Genomic DNA, 21054 nt, shown 5'->3' with positions numbered 1-21054 from the left:
GAAAAATGTCAACAGTGTGCAATTACATCAATTTACATCAACATCAACAATTGTGAATCAACAACACAATAATGACACCCCGTCGCTTTCATTGAGAGAGCCTGGCACTAGTAGAGTATAGCAGTTATCAGCATCAGCATAGTATTACAAACACGACGACATGCAATTTAACGCTTTGTTTTCATGCGATGACCAACAGCAGGCAAGAAACACCGGGCAGGAATGGGAGTTGTGTGCGAAAAAAAAATGATGTTCGTTTTCTTGATGCCGATCAAATTTTGTAATTTGTTATCTTTAAAAAATTTTCGCAGATGGTTTCATTCCATCAGCAAGTGTAACATTGCTAAGTGATTATTCATTGGTATTTTATATAATAAACTGTAAGGAAATTCATGCTCCGGAATTCCCTGATCAGCTGAATTTCTATTTTAAAATCGTGATTTGGAATTTAGACTCGGATTTCATTCCCGTTCGATTGTATTCGATATCATCATTTTCATGAGAAAAGAATCTCGTGTGGAAGAGGTTGTTCTGATTTTGCTTAAACCTCATATACCCTTTCCTTTATCGAAAAAATATAAACACGTTGTTTTTTGCTTCGTCCTGAGGGTAATTATGATGTATTTTGCCAACATGCCCATTTCCGAAATTTTTTATCTTTTGAACCGCTCAACCAATTTACCATTTACCATTTTTTTTTCTCGTTATCATTCAGAAATAGGAAACAGCGAGGAGGAACACGAAAATGCAGAGGGCCGTGTTCAAGGCACGACCGCACTGCCTTAACTACGAAATTATTTCATTCAATTCGTTGGTTTATCTCTTCGGGTATTATTCAACAATGAAACAATTGACAATCAATGGTATATAAGATAGTATTAGGTTGGGGACAAAGTAATCGATTATTTTTGGGTGAAATTCGAAACTATTTTGAATGTGCTTCGGATTGTTCTGTTTGGGTCAAATATGCACCGTTTTGTTGATAAATTTGTGGCCTTGCGCTGTCCTGACGGAACCCAACGCCTCTTCTGTTGGTCAATTTTGGAGGTTCTGGTCAATCGGTGACTTCAAACCGTCCGTTTGCTGACAGTAGAGGTCTGAATTTAGTGTATTGAAATAATTAAAAATTAATATTTTTTAAAATAAATTTAATTGCACGTATTTTACTGTCTTGCATTTCCGCCTTTATAAAAGAAAAAGTGTAAAATGTACCGAATTTTCTCTTTGTTGACTTCCGTTGTTAACATACTGTAACTCACAACTGAATGGAACAAACAAAAAACAGCAAATCCTGTCCGATAATATTTTTTTCAATATAATTGTTGCTTGCTCTAACGTACATTTTTGTTATGAGCGAAAACAAATGTTGGTTTTCAGAGCCAACTGACAACATCATGTCTTGAATCCACGCGACTTGAAAGGTTTTCGCGGAAAGAAGTCAATTTTTATCGGGCTAGTGATTGGTAAACGATCTGTAAATCCATGTTTTGACATCTGTCGGGATCGATTGAAAAGAAATTACTGAATTTTGACAGCTTTTATTCTGGCGTGCCTCAAAACTACAACACATAATAGGTTTAGATAACAAAAATAGACAATTCGGTAACCTTTTATGAATTCAATCCCGATATTAAATAAATTCACCGTGTGCAATTAAACTAAATTATGTAATTTTTATCTCATACGCAACTGGACCAATCTACAATATTTACTTCGAGGTCTATTGTTTGCGATTCCGCGTGACATTTCTGTCACGCAGAATCGCAAACACCGTAGCTATCGGTGTTATCTCGACACGTTAATTGTTTGCCAGAGTTGTCAACTCCATTGCTACTGCGGCAACAACATCTTAAATCAACAAATCACTAGTCGAACGATATCCGAGTTTCATAGAACTTTTTATTTTTTTCCGAAGAACGAGGTTGGCATACATTCATTTGAAATGATAAATAAGAACTGAGAAAAATTATAGGAAAAAGATATAGGGAAAGCAAACAAATTAGAAAAATAAGAAGAAAAAAAAATTTGAAGAAATGACCTAAATGAGGAAAAATAAGAGTGGATGAGAAGAATAACAAAAAAGATTTTGTTGTATCAAATAATTTTGTTATTCTCATACACTCTCATTTTTCCTCTTTTTTTCTATTTTTATATTTTTCATGAAATGATGAAAATAAGAAAAACGAGAACAATGAGAAAATGAGAAAAAATAAGGAAAATTAGAAAAGTTACAAAAATAAGACAGATGAAAAAATAAAAAAAAACAGAGATAAGAAAAATTTAAAATATGAAAAAACTAAAAAAATAATAAAAATTAAAAAAATATATATTAAAAACTTGGAAAATTAGAAAAGTAAGATAAATTAGAATAATGGCAAAAATGATAAAAAGGAGAAAACTTCGCAAAAAAATTGGAAAATTAGTTATATTAGCAATATTATAAAAAGTCGAAAACTAGTACAATAAAAAACATAAGAAAATAAGAAAAATTAGATAACTGAGAACAAAATTAAAATGGGAAACCTGAGAACAAATGACAAAAAAGACAAAAATGGCGAAAATGTTTAAAAATTACAAAAATGAGAAAAAAATAAGAATAATTGAAAGAGTTACAAAAATTGGGAAAAAAATTGAAAACTGGAAAAATAAGAAAGAAAAAATATAAGAATGAGAAAAAATGAACACATGAGAAAAAACATACAAAAAAGACAAGTATGACAAAAATGATAAAAATGAAAACAAAAGAAAAATTACAAAAACAAATGTGTGGGTTATATCTATGATAGGCAAGGTTGACGTGAGACTACCGTTGGCTTAGTAATCATTTGTTTGTATTGATCAAATTATTGATTGAATGAATCAATTTTCGAATTCAATAGAATCCAACATATTTGCTTTGTAAGTGAAGAATTTGGACAAATGTCATGTAACACCAATTCATGCATTGTAATAGATTATGTTCTTCGTTACAAGTAAATTTTATGACAGCATTTTGCCTAATCATCAAACGGTAGGCGTAGAAATTCAGTAAGCAGAAGTTATGAAGGCGTACTTTTCAATGCAGTCTTGAATAACCGAGCCAAAGTTCGTACTCGATTTTGTAGTCCGTGTTGGACACACATTCCGGAGTGCGAAAATAAAAAAGAAAAACAAGCAGGTACAGAAGTACCCCCGGCTTGCATGAATCAACAACTTTAACTTCTGCTTTTTATACTATAGAGCATTGAGCTTGAAAGTTCATAGTATCTGAAAAAACGATTTTCCAATGCTCCTCAGTTTAGAAGTACATGTTAGGGAAACATATTCCGGTCTGGTGAGTGAGTACAAAAGTACTCGCCGCTTGCATATTTTAGCGTTTTACAGTTATGCAATTGTTTATCTAATGAAAAATAATATTTTATTCGTTGAGATAGATGCGTAGATGCGTAGAAAAACATCCGATCAATTGATGCAAACATCTTTTCGATGTATTAAGAAATGTTCGAATTATAAGCATTCGAAATCATTCTTTCTTTCCTGCATGTTCTGTATTTAGGTTTTCATTTTACCTCCAAAATATTCCGGTTAGACGTAGTCCCGCGTCAAAAAAAAAGAATGACAAAAGTGACACAAATGACAAAATTACAAAAAAAAATATCAAAAAATTAAAACTAGAAAAACAAATCAGATAAATGAGAATGATGAAAAAATGAGAAGAATGTGGAATGAAGAGTGAGCAATCAGGAAATAAAAAAACCAAAACAAAAAAAATTAAAAGAACTGAGAAAAATTGAGAAAACTTTAAAAATAAGTTAAATGAGGAATGAGAATTGAGAATTCAGAATTAGAATCATGAATTCTTCATTCGGGAATTTGAAACGAGGAAATGAGAGAAACAGGAAATCATTAGACAAGAGACAAGATACATATCTATTGTTATCTATTATGACGAGATATGTGATCGGGTTATCGGGATATATTTAACTGTTTAATGAGGCGGTTACCTTATATCTTTTCAGTCGAGAGATTGTTCTTACGACCCTTTAACGAAGCTCTTCGCTCAAAGCCAGTTTTGTGTCGATTGATGGTGATGGATATTCTTTCATTGTAGTTTTATTTCACCAATTTTGTTTTGTTTATTATTTGTAGAAAGATCTCAAATGTAAGTTCTCCTTTCCTCCACTTTTTTCATCTACATATTCCTTTTCTTTTTTCTTCTGGGTTTTAAATTTTTTTTCAAATTTGTTTCAATTTGGTTTATTACATCTTTCCTTTTCATTATGTTGTCGTTTTGGCTATCCTCTCTTTCTTGTTCCGTACCGGTACTAGCTTTTTCGATTGAATATTCGCCTTCTCAATTTACTATCCTCTGATGAATGGATTGTTGTCTGTGAGTATTAGAGTTTTATGAGGTGTTTTTTCTATATTATATTTGATGAGGTATTGTTGATAGTCATTGTTTATCCAAAGTGATGCTGAGAAAAGGCATATTCTAAACAAAGTTTGATTCAAACTAATAGATCAAAATTTTGTCAAATGGAAGGCTTGGTGGAAAAAATTGTGGTGTAAGCGAATTGCTACAATTTTTCTAAATTCGAAGATTAATCTTTGTTGCGATTCAAGATGGATTTACTTCCTCATTAGTTCGTTCCGTGGTTGGCACGAGACGAGCTGTGCTGAATATTTCAAATGTGTTGGTAATCATTACCAATACTTGACATTGAAAAGCCATTACTCCAGCCATTGGGATCTTGGGGTTACTAATAAGACTGATTGAGTACACAAATTCATCACAACTCACGCAACGGAGTGACACTTTTGTATTCCATGTTCACATCTAATTTTAAGAAGACGTAAGACGTAATCGATAGATAGTTGATGCTAATGGTAACACTATTTATTCGTTGGTTTGATTAATTGTTCCGTCTTCAATTTGTGCGGCGTAATTACACCAATATGGTTGCGTGATGTTTGGGTAAGTTGGCATTGGAATAGTAGTTTCCTCATTTCTTTTGCTTAAACAGAATTGTACTTGGGGAGCATGGCAACATTATCGATTTGGAGTGGGGTTATTGTGCTGCTGCTGCTGCTACTGTTTAAATTATTCATTCTTCCCGTCCAAGCGGCCGCTAGCTACTTTGCAGAGTGAGAGCAATTGAGCGTGAAAAAGAGAGATTATTTAATTGGGCCAGTTTTTGGGGTATACAAGTTTGTCGCATTACAGCATGGGTGCGGGATTGGGGCTGAAGGGAATTTTCTAGTGGAACTGCAAATATAATTTGAATATGATCGTGAATTCCTGAATGTGTGGTACTAATTTTTGTACAATTTTTTGCATTTTTGTATAAATGTTTGGAAACAGTTGAAATTTTTGGCTTGTTTTTGAGTTCTTCTTAGGTTCGAGATGAGCTTTTCATGCAATAATGCTAGCAACTCATATTTTTAGAATTTATTGGACTATCTCAGACACCATTGACATTAATATTATTTAATTTGAATCGTTTATACCAAAACCGTATAATTATCATAACCGTTCCCAAGGAATCGATAATATTGAACTACATTTGTATACAAATCAAACATTCCCAAAAACACATTATCGCGTTCCATTTTTTCACAAAACCCAACAATTGTTGTGTGCAAGGTCCAGAGTTATTCTCCATATCAAATTACATTTTTGTTTTGAAAACAAAGGGAAAAGATCGACGAATCTAAACTAAAAAAGAGCTTTTTAGCGGATTCCAATATATTTTATGAATATTAAATGATATCACGGATTAACATTAATAACTGCGGGGGCAATCTGGCGTAGTGGTAACTCCGTATCTCGTATCCGTATCCGTCACGAGTTCAATTCTCACTCCTGACATTCTTCCAAAAATGAAAGTAAAAGTGACGAACCAGCCAAAAAAGTAAAAAAAAAAAGAAAGTTACTATAATACATAACTAATAACTAATAACAGTATTCGATCGAACTAAGGAATATGTTTGCACATTATTTTATGCAATGCTTTCACAATCCAACCTGAGACTCTGATAAAGAGAGACTCACGCGATATGATGGTTACATTTTGTTGTCAATGGTGTTCACATTTTTTCACATTTTCAAGAACTAATTTTACGTAGTCACGAGGAACGTGTAGCATTTATCTCTTACTTTACTCTGACGAAGTTTTTGGCTTACGACCGGAAGGGAATGAATGGAAATGTACTTTTTGTTCTGTAACATTAATTGCCCCGCATTCTAAGTAAAAAGCGGTGACGATCGTTAAAAACATTATCTCCCAGAACTTAACAACCCTACATATAACGTTCCCCTAACGACATGATTTGCGAAAGCAATCAGACCGAATTGTTCGTGGAATTGTCCACTGAAGTAATAACAATCAGGTGTTCCAATCGGAGATAAAATGTTCACTCTCTCTTTTTTTTGCCTCTCAGTACATCAGTTCTGACCTAAATTCCTGAGGAGTTTTCGAGTTGACGGCGGTGATGGAGTCGTGTGGTGTGTGAACGATGAAAAATGTAGACAAGCAAAATAAAAATATAAGCATAAAATGTTGAAATCATATAACACGCTTTCCACCCATCCAACACCGAGCAAGCCAAGCAAACCAATATCAGAAAACTGACCTGCGTTCATTTGTGCTGAGAAATTGTGTTGTTGCTGTTGAGCTAGGTTCAGGATGATGCAACCATTGTTTTGCAGTTTTTTTAAATAGTTTTAGAGAAATACTCGTTGTAACGTTCCTTAGCGTATCGTAAATTCAAGATGGATAATTTCGGAATCTATACGGCATCAGTGAAATTAAACACAAATATAAATTCAAAGCTAATATGCCATGTCTCATTCGAAACATTGGACTTTTATGGAGTGACTGATTTGAAGTGTAGCTATTTCACAATGCTGTACTTTGATTACTTTAATCATCATCATATTGAACTCATTTCTGAAAATGAGTAATCTATTGTGAAAATGAAACAAAACGAATTGCTGATTTTTTCATTACATATAAAATTTAAAAAAAATGTACATAGAATAAACGCATGAAGATGGGATGACATAATATTAAAGTTTAAACTCTCAAGTTTTGGAATATTGTATGGACAAATTTTTATCTTGGTGTGTGTAGATGTAGAGGACAAAAATATCGGGAAGAAGTAATACATCGATTTTCTTTCTGTTTTTTCTGAACTAACACAATTTTTGAAAATTCTATAGTAAAACCGTATTAATCAGCTTTTATTTGATTCAAACACATTTCAATACAAATATATTTTTGTTGAAATCAAAAATTTCCCAATCGTCTTTGATGATTTATTATTCAATAAATAATGATCGCATCTCGAAAAGGTAGTTTACTACTTTCTTGAAATCGGTGCATTAATTTCATAATTTTTTTTTCTGTCAATGTAACAAATTATCCTTGTAAAAATTAGTTGAATAATTGTATAGCGTAATGTACAAAACTATATATTTTCGATATTTTGAAATTTGTTCGTAGGGGAGTTGGCGTCGTTAAGCTTTGGCGAGCCACGGAGCTTGGAATTTTTTTGTTTTTTTTAATGTTGATGCTGATTCTTATAGCCTGAAGTGTTTTCTATCATATTATCTATTGGATGGGCAAAAACACTGAAAAACTTGTCCACCAAAGAACTTTGCGCAAAAACTGTCGAATTCGCCACGTGGAGGCAAGATGGCGAATGTCTGGAGACAAGTTGGCGAATATGGTTTGGTCACCTAAAAATCAACAAAATGTAACAACAATTATTTATTTATCCTTGGTTGGAACAGTGGAAACACCAGTTTCATCAATGTCACACGCAGGAAAAGGATACTGAGCTCGTATATCTCCCAAAGTTCGAAAAAATAAGTTTTTTTTGCAATTTTTTTTATTGAATGCCATTAATCGAGCCGCTGAGGTATTTCCTGGCTTTCTCAAAGATAGCTTATGAGCCTTCATGAATATTTCAACCGTCCAGCGCATGTTCCTTTGAAAGGGTGCTCTATGCCATTTTATCCGCAAACGAATAGGCAATTCTTCCAAGCTGGACCTTTGTAAGACCAAACGCACGCTGGTCAACAGCGACCACAAAACCATGGAAACGCAAATGCTGAATTGAAGATCTAACCTCCATGTCTGGATATTTTCGTCGATAGCGTCTCAAAATTTATTCTGGTACACCGAACTGTTTTGAAGCACCCAGAACAGACGAACCTACTTCTATAGCTTTCATAGCATTCTCCAAACTGGTGTCCGACCTGACATTGGTCTCTCTTTCGCTTATAAGTTCCAACTATTTGCAATAAAAAACCGAAAATTAACATAATGTTGCAGTTCGCCAACTTGCCCCCAAGCGACCTTTTTCACCAGAAACAAATAGATTATGTATAATAGAGTACCTTTATCATATATAAAATTATTTTGAAATTTTAACTTTCCTCATAAAGTGGATATCTAAATTGGAAAAAAACGGAAAAAAATAACAAAATCACGATTTTTCACTTTTTGTTCACTTTTTTTGTGATAACGTTTTCGGCAGAGTTACCGAGTACAAAGTTTGGCCTTGTTATGATGCATCTTCAGTATAAAGTAGGTGGCGCTACCTTCATTACAACGGGTCAAATTACCGATTCGTCATCTTGCCTCCCTCGCCAACTTGCCTCCATCTCCCCTACTTGTTTTTTATCTGATTTTTTTTTCAAAAATTTAATAGCATTCATTCGAATTTATTGGATTTTTTTTTTAGTTTTTCAGACCCATAATTTTTTTCAGTTTCTATTACGTGTTTTGTCATAAGTTTGTTTTTTTCAGATTTTGTACAAATCAATCAGCGGTACGAAAATATTATTTAAATTTTTGGTTTTCGATATTTTAAGTTTTTCTTTATTTTGAGACACAATACTGATCTGACTTTTGTTAAAATGTGTTCTTATATTCGTGATTTTTTTCAGAGTTTTTTGAGTATTATTGCGCGGTATAAAGAATATTTTTCCATGTTTTCACCGTCTGCAATTTATTATTTTCCTGAAATCGATGATTTTATTGTATTCGTGGACTGCCATATGTAAGATTAAATATATTGACATCTGATCTGTTCTTTAAATTGTGATGCAATCCGTTCATTTTGGCACTCTTTTCAAATGTGTAAATCGAGAGACTTTTTATTTTTTAGAAAAACATGTACACAATTTTCAGTCAGACGATTGCGCGTCTCAGTAGGGAGTAGATTTAATATGCAAGGCGATTGTTGTCGTCTGTTTGGTAATAGTGAACTGCATATGACAGATTACACCTGTTTCTTAATATAATATATTTTTGCAGAATTTTAAAAATAGATATTTTGCTAAAATTGAATTTTTATTTTTTAAATATTGTTTTTGAGTGTAAATGTTTGTATATTTGATTCATATTTTTCAACAAAAATTTAAACAATTTTCTACATATCATTCTTCAACCAAAATTTTGTAGGTCTTATAGTATTTGAGTTGAAATTTGTTGTAATTGTGCAATTCCAAACGAAATCGAACTAAAAATGCCGATTTGTATTTTATTTGTATTTTTGATTCGAACGAATGTTTGTATTCCATTTGGGTTGGAGGAAATGTGAGTTTTCCACAGAATTTGGGGATTTTTTGACTCAAGTGTAACTTTTGTAAAGGGTGCATCGATTTTAGTGAGAGAAATCTTTGATAATTCAAATTAATTGAATTATTATAGAATATTGATGTCCAAACGTGAAAAAAATATACACTGAGAAAAAAAATTAGTACTCTTTTTTTTTATTTACAAAAAAATACATTAATTTGCAATATTTAAAATACATATTTTTAAATTTTTCTTAATTTTTTTCATATAAAATAAAAGTAATGTAGAAAATTTTAAAAAATAGTCCAAGATGGTAAAACTATTTTTGACGAACTTTGTGGAGCATTGCATTTTTATGAATTTTTGAAACTTTGAATTTTTGTATGTTAACAATCATTTTTGGCCACAAATTACGAATTCTGATATGATTTAAAACAAAAAATCTCTTCATCAATCTCCTTCTAAATGCAGCCATTTTCGAGATATTTGAAAAAATATTTCTAATTTATTGTCTTTTTTATAGTAGAGAAGCTCTTTAAAATTGTTTGTTGTGTTATACCGCCAAAGTTCAAGCAATTTTATGAATTTGCTTATAATTTTAAACAACTTTTTCAAATACATCATTATGGTAAAAATATATGTTTAGGAGTGACGTTGAAAACCATTTGAAGACATGTGGCTTAATACAAAACGTAGCGATAATGATAATGATAATGAACTATGAGTCGTATCGAAATAGTGTTTCTATGTTTAGGAGTTACATTGGAAAACTTTATCGCTACGTTTTGTATTAAGCCACATGTCTTCAAATGGTTTTCAACGTCCCTCCTAAACATATATTTTTACCATAATGATGTATTTGAAAAAGTTGTTTAAAATTATACGCAAATTCATAAAATTTCTTGAACTTGGCGGTATAACACAACAAACAATTTAAAAGAGCTTCTACGGTGTTTTTAATGCTTGAGGTGAATGAACTTTGAGCTTTGAAACCTAAAAATTACACAAAAGCTAGGAATGCACCCCGCATTGAATCGAAATCGAAAATTAACAATGAATGGATTATTGAAGACGCTGATGATTGAACTTTGGTTGCGATGTTTTAACCATAACCAAAAGAGAATGATATCGATAAAAAGAATTGCTTTTATTCTTATTTCAATTTGTGGAATCTACCCAGTTCTGCGATTTTTTTCCAACCTTATAATCATCTGATGCCATTGCTGAAGCCAGCTGTCCGAACAAAATTCGAGATCTCATCGTGACTTTTATTCTCGATGCTGCTGAGTCAGCAATTAAATATCTCCTCAATTTAGAACAACAACAGTGGCAGCGGCACACAGAGAAAACTTGTTTTCGTTCGACCAGTGAAACGATTTCGCGCGGTATTCAGAGTTTCGCGAAATAACACACCATTTAACATGATTTCTAATGCTCCCAATAACACTTCCTCAAATAGTTATGAACAACTGCTGGCTACTGCCACAATGCGCGGCGGTGTAGATTCGCCGGAGGCCACGGTGCTACTTTATTTCTGGTTGACCTCAAGCATGCTGCCGCTGACTTGCCGCGGCCTCTGAAGAGCGAGCATTAACAACATATGCAGATAAAAGCGGAAGACTGTGAGGCAGCAGCATGATTCGGTTGAATGGAATGCGCCGCGTGTTTCGACAGCGTTTTGCGTGCTTTCGTGTTTGTGTGTAAGCATCATGCGGCATCATGCATAAAACAGTGTGGACTTTGTCCGGTTTTGAATTCTGGTTTGTTTACGCAAAAAAAACCTCGCGCAAATGTCCCCGAAGAAGTCACTGCCAGCATCCACCACCGGACGTTGTGTGTGTGAGCTGAACCATAAACCGATAATCACGATGGCATCAGCATCAAATCATCGTCGGTCGGTCGTTTCGAAACTATTAGAGGTTTTGATTACAGGAATCAACCGAACCGAACAACTATTACACAATAACACGCGCGAGATGAGTTATAGAGGTCCACGTTGAGGCTTTGACCAATCAATCGCTATCTCGCATCCCCTCGCATGAACTTGAACGTGTTTATGATAAACATTTCACGATTGAATACCAACTGTCGATGGACAAAGCGAGTGAGCGCGCGTGCGAGTTTTGGTCATGTGAGAAGACGGGAATGCTTTCATGTTTTTGTCACGATGGGGTGGCTTTGTGTGTCATGGCGATTTGCGAGATACGCCGTGTTACGGCGAGGGTTTGGGATGGATTGCCGAAAAAGATTGCGTGCAGCGATGGAAGCAACAGTTTCACGGGGTTTCATCAAGTGGAATGGGAGTGCGAAAGTTGATGGAGTCAATTAAACTCGCACGGGTTTTTGTGTCAAGTTGCATCGTTAAGATACGATTTAGAGCCAAACCTTCGTTGATTTTTATTGGGTTTCTTGGAACTCTTTGGCTAGATTAGAAAATATGTCGTAAATACTCAGTTTATCGACAATGCGTTACGAAAGGAAATATCACCAACCAACAATTGGTGCTCTTCTTTTTGAACGAGAAAACTCGCAACAAATTTATCGTGAATTGATACAGCCTTGAATGCACCCAAGCTAACTTGATAATTATGGGCGAACATCCAAGCATCTGTGTTAGCCGATAGCCAAAGGCCAAATGTTGTGACCACCCCTCATTCACTCCATGATTACTGCCTCACCTATCGGACTTTCCCATCGCTCAGTCTCGAACAGCAGCGGCAACTGTCGCAAACAGGGTGGCCCTGAATGGAGCCACACTTTTTCACGCTGACTGAATGTAAATCAATGACCGAAACGCTCTAGCACGAAATAACGACACGAATCGAAAATCTATATTGGCGGGGGGTTAATGACCGATACAATGAAAACATATTAATGCACACAACAGAAGTGGACGCCTTACCGCCAATCCGATACGGGGAATCACTTAAAAGCTGCAACAACAAAAACTAAACTGGGGATTTTAGGGGAAATTATCAGAATATTAGCTCATAATGTGTTTGCTTCAGCATTTAGTGTGACAGATGAATTTCTGCTTTCAAGATAACTTAACATACACATTTGAGAAAAATCCCATCAGACTAAATAGTGGATTATGTGAACTATTTCTATCGTATTATTCCTTTTACCTGTTCCCTAGTTTCCCTGAATAACATTTCCCTGTAATCAAACAATATAATAAATAATAATAAACAATACCTTTGAAAAGGTATTTGAAATACCTCTCACGCTAAAGGTCACGAGTTCAATTCTCACTCCCGACATTCTTCCAAAAATGGAAGTAAAAGTGACGAACCAGCCAAATGAGTTGAAAGTCACTATAATACAGATAAAAAAAACCTTTGAAAAGGGAACATGATGGAAGCATTCATATGCTTAGATAATGTGACAGTAATAAATCAAAAGCCAGATTAGGTTTTTTATTTGTGATCAATTTGTACTTGTAAGATTTCCTATTAAAAACGTTCTGAATGGAAGTATTTGACATTTGACAATTAAATTTTCGATTCGGTTATTCGTGTTGTTGATTCATGTGTTCGTTTTCAATACGAACTTATTTGAAGAGGATTTTTCTTTAGAATTTTGGTTAGTTTCCTCAGCACTTTTAGATCAATAAAATCAAAATCCGTAATTCTAGAGTTTCCAAATTTGTGCATTTGTTCATTTGTTTATATCGATTCAATAGCGCCAGTTTGCTTTGGGTTTTTTTTTCAAAATGGAGGCCGTTTGAAAAACAAAATTACTTTTTCACACGTTTTTTAGAACATCAATTTTATCAAATAATGAAATTAAAATATTATATTTTTATTGGTTCATGTGATAGAGATATATAAAGTTTTATTCAGATCAAATTTGGAGTAAATCGGTTCAGCAGAACTTGAGATATCGGCCCTGATTCTCGAATACACTTCACGGTGGAAACGAAATAAACGGCACGCTATTGAACTACATTTTACGAGTTAGTGAAGTGTCGAAGATAATAATGAGCTTTCAGGCAGAATGAGCACTTTTCAAATAAAAAATCATTAATGAAAATTAACTTCTTCGTATCAAACTGGTATTCAATGTGAGTGGAAAACTTTCTTTTCTTCATGTGATGTAATCTCATACAAAAATTTTATATGATAATTTAATATTTAATTTGATATTATAATGATAAGTTTAGTGGGAAACTAATCTCGTATCCAGATGTCGACACCGTATCGTTGTCATCGCGGATACGTTTCATTCCCTTTCCATCGTGAAGTGTATTCGAGAATCAGGCCCATCGTGTACGCAGGGGTGTAAAAACTAGTTTCGAGAGAAACGCGTTCGAAGTTTTGTGTCAATGCCGTATTAGATTACATACCGCATCACTAAAATGGCTATAACTCGGTAGATAATAGAATTGTCGTAAAGTCCTAGAAACTCACATTTTTGAATGTGAAAACTTCAGAAAAAAAATCGATTTTTTTTTCAAATTTTTAGACTAGAATACAAGGGAATGAGTACTTAGGAACTGTAATCCTGACCCTTATATAATTATTTTTCTTTAAATTTCCTAGCATTTCCGTTAAAACTTCGACAGTAATATAAAATCATTATCAGGTACTATTGTTGTTCAGGATTTTTTCATCCCTTACAGAAAATGTGTTACTCTACTGCATAGAACTCATATTTCATACGGATTTCTTTTTTTAAACGAATAAACACACCCGGAGATTCACTACCATTTTTGCTCCACTGGAATGCAACACGAAGTTCAATGCTATCAATGTCGAATTGTGTGGCAAGATTGCTACATTCGTTTGGGTTTGTCTCGATCAGATGTCAGAATACGAATGGTTATTCTTCTTAGTTGACATTTCTGGTTGTTAAGATATACAGGGTCTTTCAGATTAAACGCTCACGTAACCAATTTAAATAACTTCTATAAAAGTGAACCGATTTTTATTTTTAAAAAACGAAAATAAAGTTTTTTTTATGGCATTTTCGATGTGACCACCCCTTTTTTCGATAACGCGTTTTGAACGGTGAACAAACTTCTTCGTGCACAACTCTAACATTACGACTTCGATGCTGTTGAAAATCCGAGTTATTTCTTCTTTAAGTTCCTCCAAATTTTGTGGCTTATTAACATAGCAACGGTCCTTCACGTACCCCCAAAGGAAGTATTCGACGACGAGAATTGGACGAATTTCATGCCAACTCGTCTTAGGAGTTGGCAGCACCATCTCAGATAGTAGTGAAACGTTGTGGGTGTAAAGACATGGGTCATTTAAGCAACTTTGCATACTTGAAATATTCGAAAAACAATTAGACTACTTTTTGGAAAAAGCCATTTTTATAATTTTTTTACAAAAATTTATAACTTAAAAACTATGATAACTACACAATTCTTGTCAAATGATGAATTGTAGGAAATTGTTCAAATTTTCACAAAAAATTACCAAAAAAAATTTTGGAAAAAAATTTCGCTGATAAAAAAGTTATTTTAAAAATAAAAATTATTTTTTCTTAAAAAAGTTTTTTTTTAAATTCCCAAAAATATATATATATATATATATATATATATATATATATAAGTTACATAACTTACGTTCGGGAGGTGATATATTTGAAATAAAAGAGATGTTGTTCTCTTGAAGCTAAAATACCAACTGATTTTTATTCATCATTACATTTTACTCCTAACTTCCTATTTCTACCTGTTTGTTCTATATTTCCCTATCGATCCTTCGATCCTTTTTATTGCTGCTATTATCGGCATTGTGTTGTGTTTTCCCTGAATGTGAGATACTGCTAATGATCTAAATCGTTTATTGCTATTTCGGTCCTTATTGTTCGTTGCTTATCTTTACTGTCTAACTACGGTGTGGCAAACATTGTCATTGTTTATTTAGGATCGTTTCCTTATTTTCTAAAAGTTCGAGAGCAACTGCTTGTTGTTGTTGTATCTGTTGTAGGGCTCTGAGTTGTTCGAGCGGGCACTGCTTATCTTCAGGTAAATTTGGAGTCGTGTTCATCCCAGGGTTGACACTTCGGGGGTTAAGGTTGGTCTCGTAGTTAACTTATATATATATATATATATATATATATATATATATATATATATATATATGAATAGCCCTTACTATTTCCAAAAAGTCGTCCATACATCGGAAGATAGGCACTTTTACAGGGAAAAACTTTTTCTAACAACTTTTTCATGTTTTCTTTGAAAAAAATACTTATCCTTATTTTGTTTAAAGTCAAGATATAGTGTATTCGACAAAGTTTTAGATCGTGTTAAAATGAAAACTTTTGTCCAAGACATCAACTTTCTACCTTTTATATTTTTTTTTTAATAAATATATGTAATTTTTGTATATAAAATGACATATTTCATCCCATAAGACTACTCAAAATATAATGTTTTGCTCGTAAAATTTTTGTTGTGTAAATTCTCACGTTTGACATGTTCGTGAAATGTTTCTAAATAGAGAAAAATTAGCAAAGCATTTAAAATGCGATAATTTATACAAAAAAAAAAAAATGTTACGAATTGAACATTGAGCATTTTTTCAAAGAAAAACGTGAAAAAGTTGTTGTTCGAATAACTTTTTCCATGTAAATGTGCTTATCGTTCGATGTTTGGAAAACTTGTTGGAAATTTTAAGGGCTATTTATATCTATTTCTTTCAGAGTTTTGAAAGCATATGTTTTCGAGAAAAAATAATTTCAATTTAAAAAAAAAAAATTCTCAATGAAATTTTTTTTCAAAAAATTTTTTTTAAATTTATAATGAAAACCAAAATAATTTCCTTCATTCCATTCTTTGACTCAAACTTTGTAGGTCTGATATTTTTTTTGTAGGATTTTTTTAAATTTTGAGCTTCTTCAACTTTTTTTCAAAAAATCTTAATTTAAAAACTATAACATCTACAAAAAGATGGTCAGAGAATGAAATGTAGGAAATTACTTAGGTTTTCATTGAAAATTATCAAATAATATTTTGGAAAAAAAAATTCAATGAAAAACAATATTTTGAAAATTAAAATTCATTTTTCTCGAAAACATATGCTTTTAAAATTCTGAAAAAAATAGATATAAATAGCCCTTAGAATTTACAACAAGTTTTCCATACATCGGACGATGGGAGCATTTGCATGGAAAAAGTTTTTCGAACAACAACTTTTTTATTTTTTTCTTTGAAAAAATACTACTACTAAAATTATCGCAATTCACATGCTCTGCTAACTCTCTATTTGAAAACATGTCAAGAACATGTCAAACCTGAGAATTTACACACAAAAATGTTACAAGCAAAACATTATTTTTTTCAGGAGTCTTCATACAGTCTTCATACATATATGACTTATATTCCAAAAACTATAACAGATAAAAAGTTGACGTCTTCGACAAATGATCACATTTTAATAAGATCTAAAACATTGTCGAATACACTATATCGCTATCTTGACTTTAAACAAAATTATGACTAGTTGTATTTTTTCAAAGAAAATATAAAAAAGTTGTTATATTTTCTTTGAAAAAATTTCCCTATAAACGACTGGACGACTTGTTGGAAATTTTAAGGGCTATTCATATAATTTTTTTTGGAATTTAAAAAAAAAACATACGTTTTTGAGAAACATTAATTTTATTTTTTTAAAATAACTTTTTCTTCGGCAAAATTTTTCTCCAAAAAATTTTTGGCATTTTTTCGTAAAAATTTAAACAATTTCCTACATTTCATCCTTTGACATGAATTTTGTAAGCATCATAGTTTTTAAGTTATAATTTTTTGTAAAAAAATAATTTAAAAAAAATGGCTTTTTCCAAAAAGTAGTCTAATTGTTTTTCGAATAATTCAAGTATGCAAAGTTGCCTAAATGACTCATCTCTTTACACCCACAACGTTTCACTACTATCTGAGATGGTGCTGCCAACGACCAGTCGAGTTGGCATGAAATTCGTCATTGTTGAAGTTCTTACCATAAGAGGACAAAGTTTCATTAAGTCTTAGGTTGCTCGAGTAATACAATGTCACTAAAAAACACGTTCTTGTAAATTGTACATCTGGACACTAAAAACTATCCGATCAGACTGAACAAGTAGCCGAATATTATCAGAGCGAAAAAAAATAAAAGGAGCTATTCGAATTTTTGCTTCAGCGTTTTAGTCTAGAAATTTGAAAAAAATCAGAAATTTTCCTTCATATTTCTTTAGTTTAGGCATTCAAAAATAAACCCTTATATAACCTTAAAAATTAATTTTCTAGAAAAGGCCTGGTTTAGATAGCTTACCATCAACGCGAATGAACAGTCAGAAGTGCAACGAAGTACTTCAGAATCATTTACTACTGTTTTTGTATCAAAAACAATGTGATAATTGAGTGATTTGGTATCAATTCATAATATCCTGAAGGTTATGGCATAGTTTAATGAATAGGGGCTTCAGATTCTGGACTGGTCAGCTTGTTTACCAAATCAAAACCCTGTCAGGAACGTATGAGGAGTGATCGGACGTATAGTAGATGCAGCTTACAAGCAGTATGAGTCATTTGAAAGGTATAAACGAGTAGTATCCTCTGCGTAGAACCTGAACACACTACAATATGGCGCAACTTGGTCAAAACCACCCCGAATGGGTTTTTTGAACTGATTGAGAACTAAAGATAACCTACGAATTAGAAACTTATTGTAATTCATGTGAAATTGACGTTAATTTTGTAAAGGAGTGAGAGTTTTTCGATCTGGTTCTATAGTTATGAAACACTGGAATTTTAGTTTTTTCGAATGCTCCGCACCTGAACATCACAATAAAGTTGAAATGACCAGTCTTATAAATGAAGGAAGCTATTGTATTCTATACTGTATACTTCAATTCAACCGACTTCTTACATATCTCTGGAAACTCAGAAAAAATGAGTGGTTCTATAGTTGAAACGCAGTGTAGAATACAAAAATTGATGTTTTTAGGTGAAATAAACGGGAGTCCGGGTAAGATCGACATCCTGTCGGGGAATATTTGCAAATGATGCGTAATTGGATTGCAATAATTTTTTTTTATTGTAAGGGAGTTTCACATTGTTTTTTTTGCCAATTTAAAGACCAGATGACGGATATCGCTATTAAGGATCTCATAGGAACGAATTCCCCAAAATTTTCTGACTAAAACACTTGAATTGCACTAGCGAAGTTTTACACGGAGCGTTTCGTTTTTGTTGACCGGTTTTGTTTTGTTGTTTGTTTTGATAGCAAAGCGACTTTCGCAGCTGTAGGGTGACTCGGAATGTATGAAATAGCAAGTGGGTACAGAGGACATCGCAAAATTTGCAAAAAAAAAATGCTTCTAAAAAAATCAGGAGGTGTCGGTTTTACTCTGATTTTCCCTACGATGTGTACCTCGACTCATATTATGAACCTTTTGGAATAAATCAAATCATTATTTATGGGATCTTTTTTAGGTTGAGTAACTTGTTGGATTTTTGAAAATCTTATACTTGAGTGATTCGGTTTTGTCGATGAGGTATCAAGAATGTGTTCGTATCTATAAGGTGATAGATTGCGATATTTGATTCAATCCCTAAAACCGAACTGCATAATTGTTCCAAAACGTACATTTTGAAATATTTCCTTCACTGCTGGAAACAATGATGGTGTACGATTTGATTGGTCGCTTCGCGATTCGCCGTTAATTCGCGATTCTCCTTTTTCTCTCTGCTGCTGCTGTCCATTATCGCATAATTAGGACGTAACGGTGGGTATTATTATTATCACCCAGCACAACACCGCGTTGAAACATATCAAGTGGCCGGAGTTGTTGTGGGTACTCAACGTCTGATGGCCAAGCGAATGCACCCTCAGTGGGTCAATGTCTGCTGTTTATGCTGTTTCATGATAACGACGATGACGCGTTGTTGTGTTTGTTGTAAATACGGTAGCGCAAAATTCCGGTATAATCTTGGTTTGGTTGCGATTTCGCTGCCTGCGAGAGAGGTCATGTTACGGTGGTGATCAGCTGTTGGGGCTGTGATGCTTCGGACGTGAGCTGAATTGGTATAAACATTGCAATTCCCGCACCACTCAAGCTACCCAAGCCGCTGATAACGGCTACTGGTTGTTGGTGCTGTTGTTGTGATTGAGGAAATGGAAACGAAGCGTGGTTGGTTGTTTGTTTGTTTGTTTGTTTGTTTCTTGCCTGTTGTCGGTTTGTAATCATTTGACTTTGAGTGATACTCCACAACGTGTTACAGTGTCGTCGTGTTGGAAACGTTGGCTTCTGCTGTTATCTATGTTTTGCTTGTGGGGTTGTGAACAGAGCGCATGGCATTTAGACTAGCGTGTGAAAGGTGTCAGTACCGGCAACTGTCTCTGACAATTCGAACCATTCCTTCCACAGATCTTGGAATGAGAAGTGTAATGTTAGTAAGTGCAAAGTAGATGCTGAAGCGCCGTTTTTTTGTTGATGTTACAAGTGCTATATTCTACGGTTCAATCGTTTCGATCATTACAAGCAACTCATATCGGAAAAATAATGGAATGGTTTGCGTGAGAGCAGCAGCAGCAACATTACTCAGCAAGTTTCCGCTCGGTTGATTAAACCACCAGTAATCATCTCTAGCGTGACTGACTGAGTGCAAGAACAAAAACCACTAACTCAGTGATCAATCAAGGTTTTTAACGACAGTTGTACACGTCATATTGATGTAAGAGCTCCAGCAGATGGCGTATCTGTCGGATGTTGACCTTGCAACGTTGCATCGATCACGGTTGGAGGAACGGGTCCATTACAAACTGTCCTCCTGGTGGCAGCGATCCGCTACTGTTGATGGTCCGCCGCCTAAACAAATCCAATCACAACACGGCACAAACGGTATCGCTCCGTCTGCTCAAAAATCTTCGGATCATTGGCCCAGCTGTTCGGCCAACATGGATGACATAATCAACAATAACGACCGTGAGTTGGCCCCTTCGATTCGGCGAGTTCAACAGTTGAAAAAAATCTCCACCAGCACCTGCGAGAAGAACACTTCAGCTCGCCTCGAGGGTTCTAGACAAGTGTCGACCAATCATCGGGCCGGAGCCGGTAGGCATCATTCGAATGTGCACGTGATAAAGCAGCGCAATCGAAGCAGCAACAGTTGTTCGTCTAGCAGTTGTACCAGCGTCGGTAGCAGTGGTAGCTCCAATGCGACGGCCACCAGCAGCTACAAACATGTGGAGTGGAGTGATGACGATTATCTTAACGACGACGGGTACTTTTCGTCCGAGACGCGCCGCAGGAGATCCGGCACGTGGCCGTAAGTTGAACTATCTATTCTAATTGAGCTCAAATATATTTATTGCACATTCTTAGGGTCTCAGTACTGATCTTGCTCAGGATCAGTGGAAACTGTTTACAAAACCTCTCGGCGGTTTTAGAAGCTGAATCTAAACCTCTGAAATGTCTTAAACATTACGTGCGAACAAAAAAAAAATATTAATACAGTAAGTAAAAAGCACCTTCAGTAGCACTTTCG

The 21054-nt window shown here is 34.1% G+C and overlaps 1 protein-coding gene across 5 annotated transcripts in view; it reads left to right on the top strand.

The window, feature by feature from the left end:
* Positions 1 to 21054, top strand: part of LOC129764539 (NAD kinase-like) — a 111875-nt gene that overhangs the window by 54682 nt on the left and 36139 nt on the right. For 3 of the 5 annotated variants that reach the window (XM_055763724.1, XM_055763726.1, XM_055763725.1), the window contains exon 2: positions 19935 to 20835. The exons of the other annotated variants lie outside the window; for them this stretch is intronic. In XM_055763724.1, coding sequence (XP_055619699.1) covers positions 20258 to 20835 — 578 coding nt within the window. In that variant the 5' untranslated portion in view covers positions 19935 to 20257. The remainder of the gene's footprint in view (positions 1 to 19934; positions 20836 to 21054) is intronic. 5 annotated transcript variants of the gene reach the window in all.

This window comes from Toxorhynchites rutilus, chromosome 2, assembly GCF_029784135.1.
Source record: "Toxorhynchites rutilus septentrionalis strain SRP chromosome 2, ASM2978413v1, whole genome shotgun sequence".
NCBI classification, from domain to species: Eukaryota; Metazoa; Arthropoda; class Insecta; order Diptera; family Culicidae; genus Toxorhynchites; species Toxorhynchites rutilus.
The sequence above is the reverse complement of the archived record's forward strand: the minus strand, read 5'-3'. Positions and strand labels throughout refer to the sequence as shown.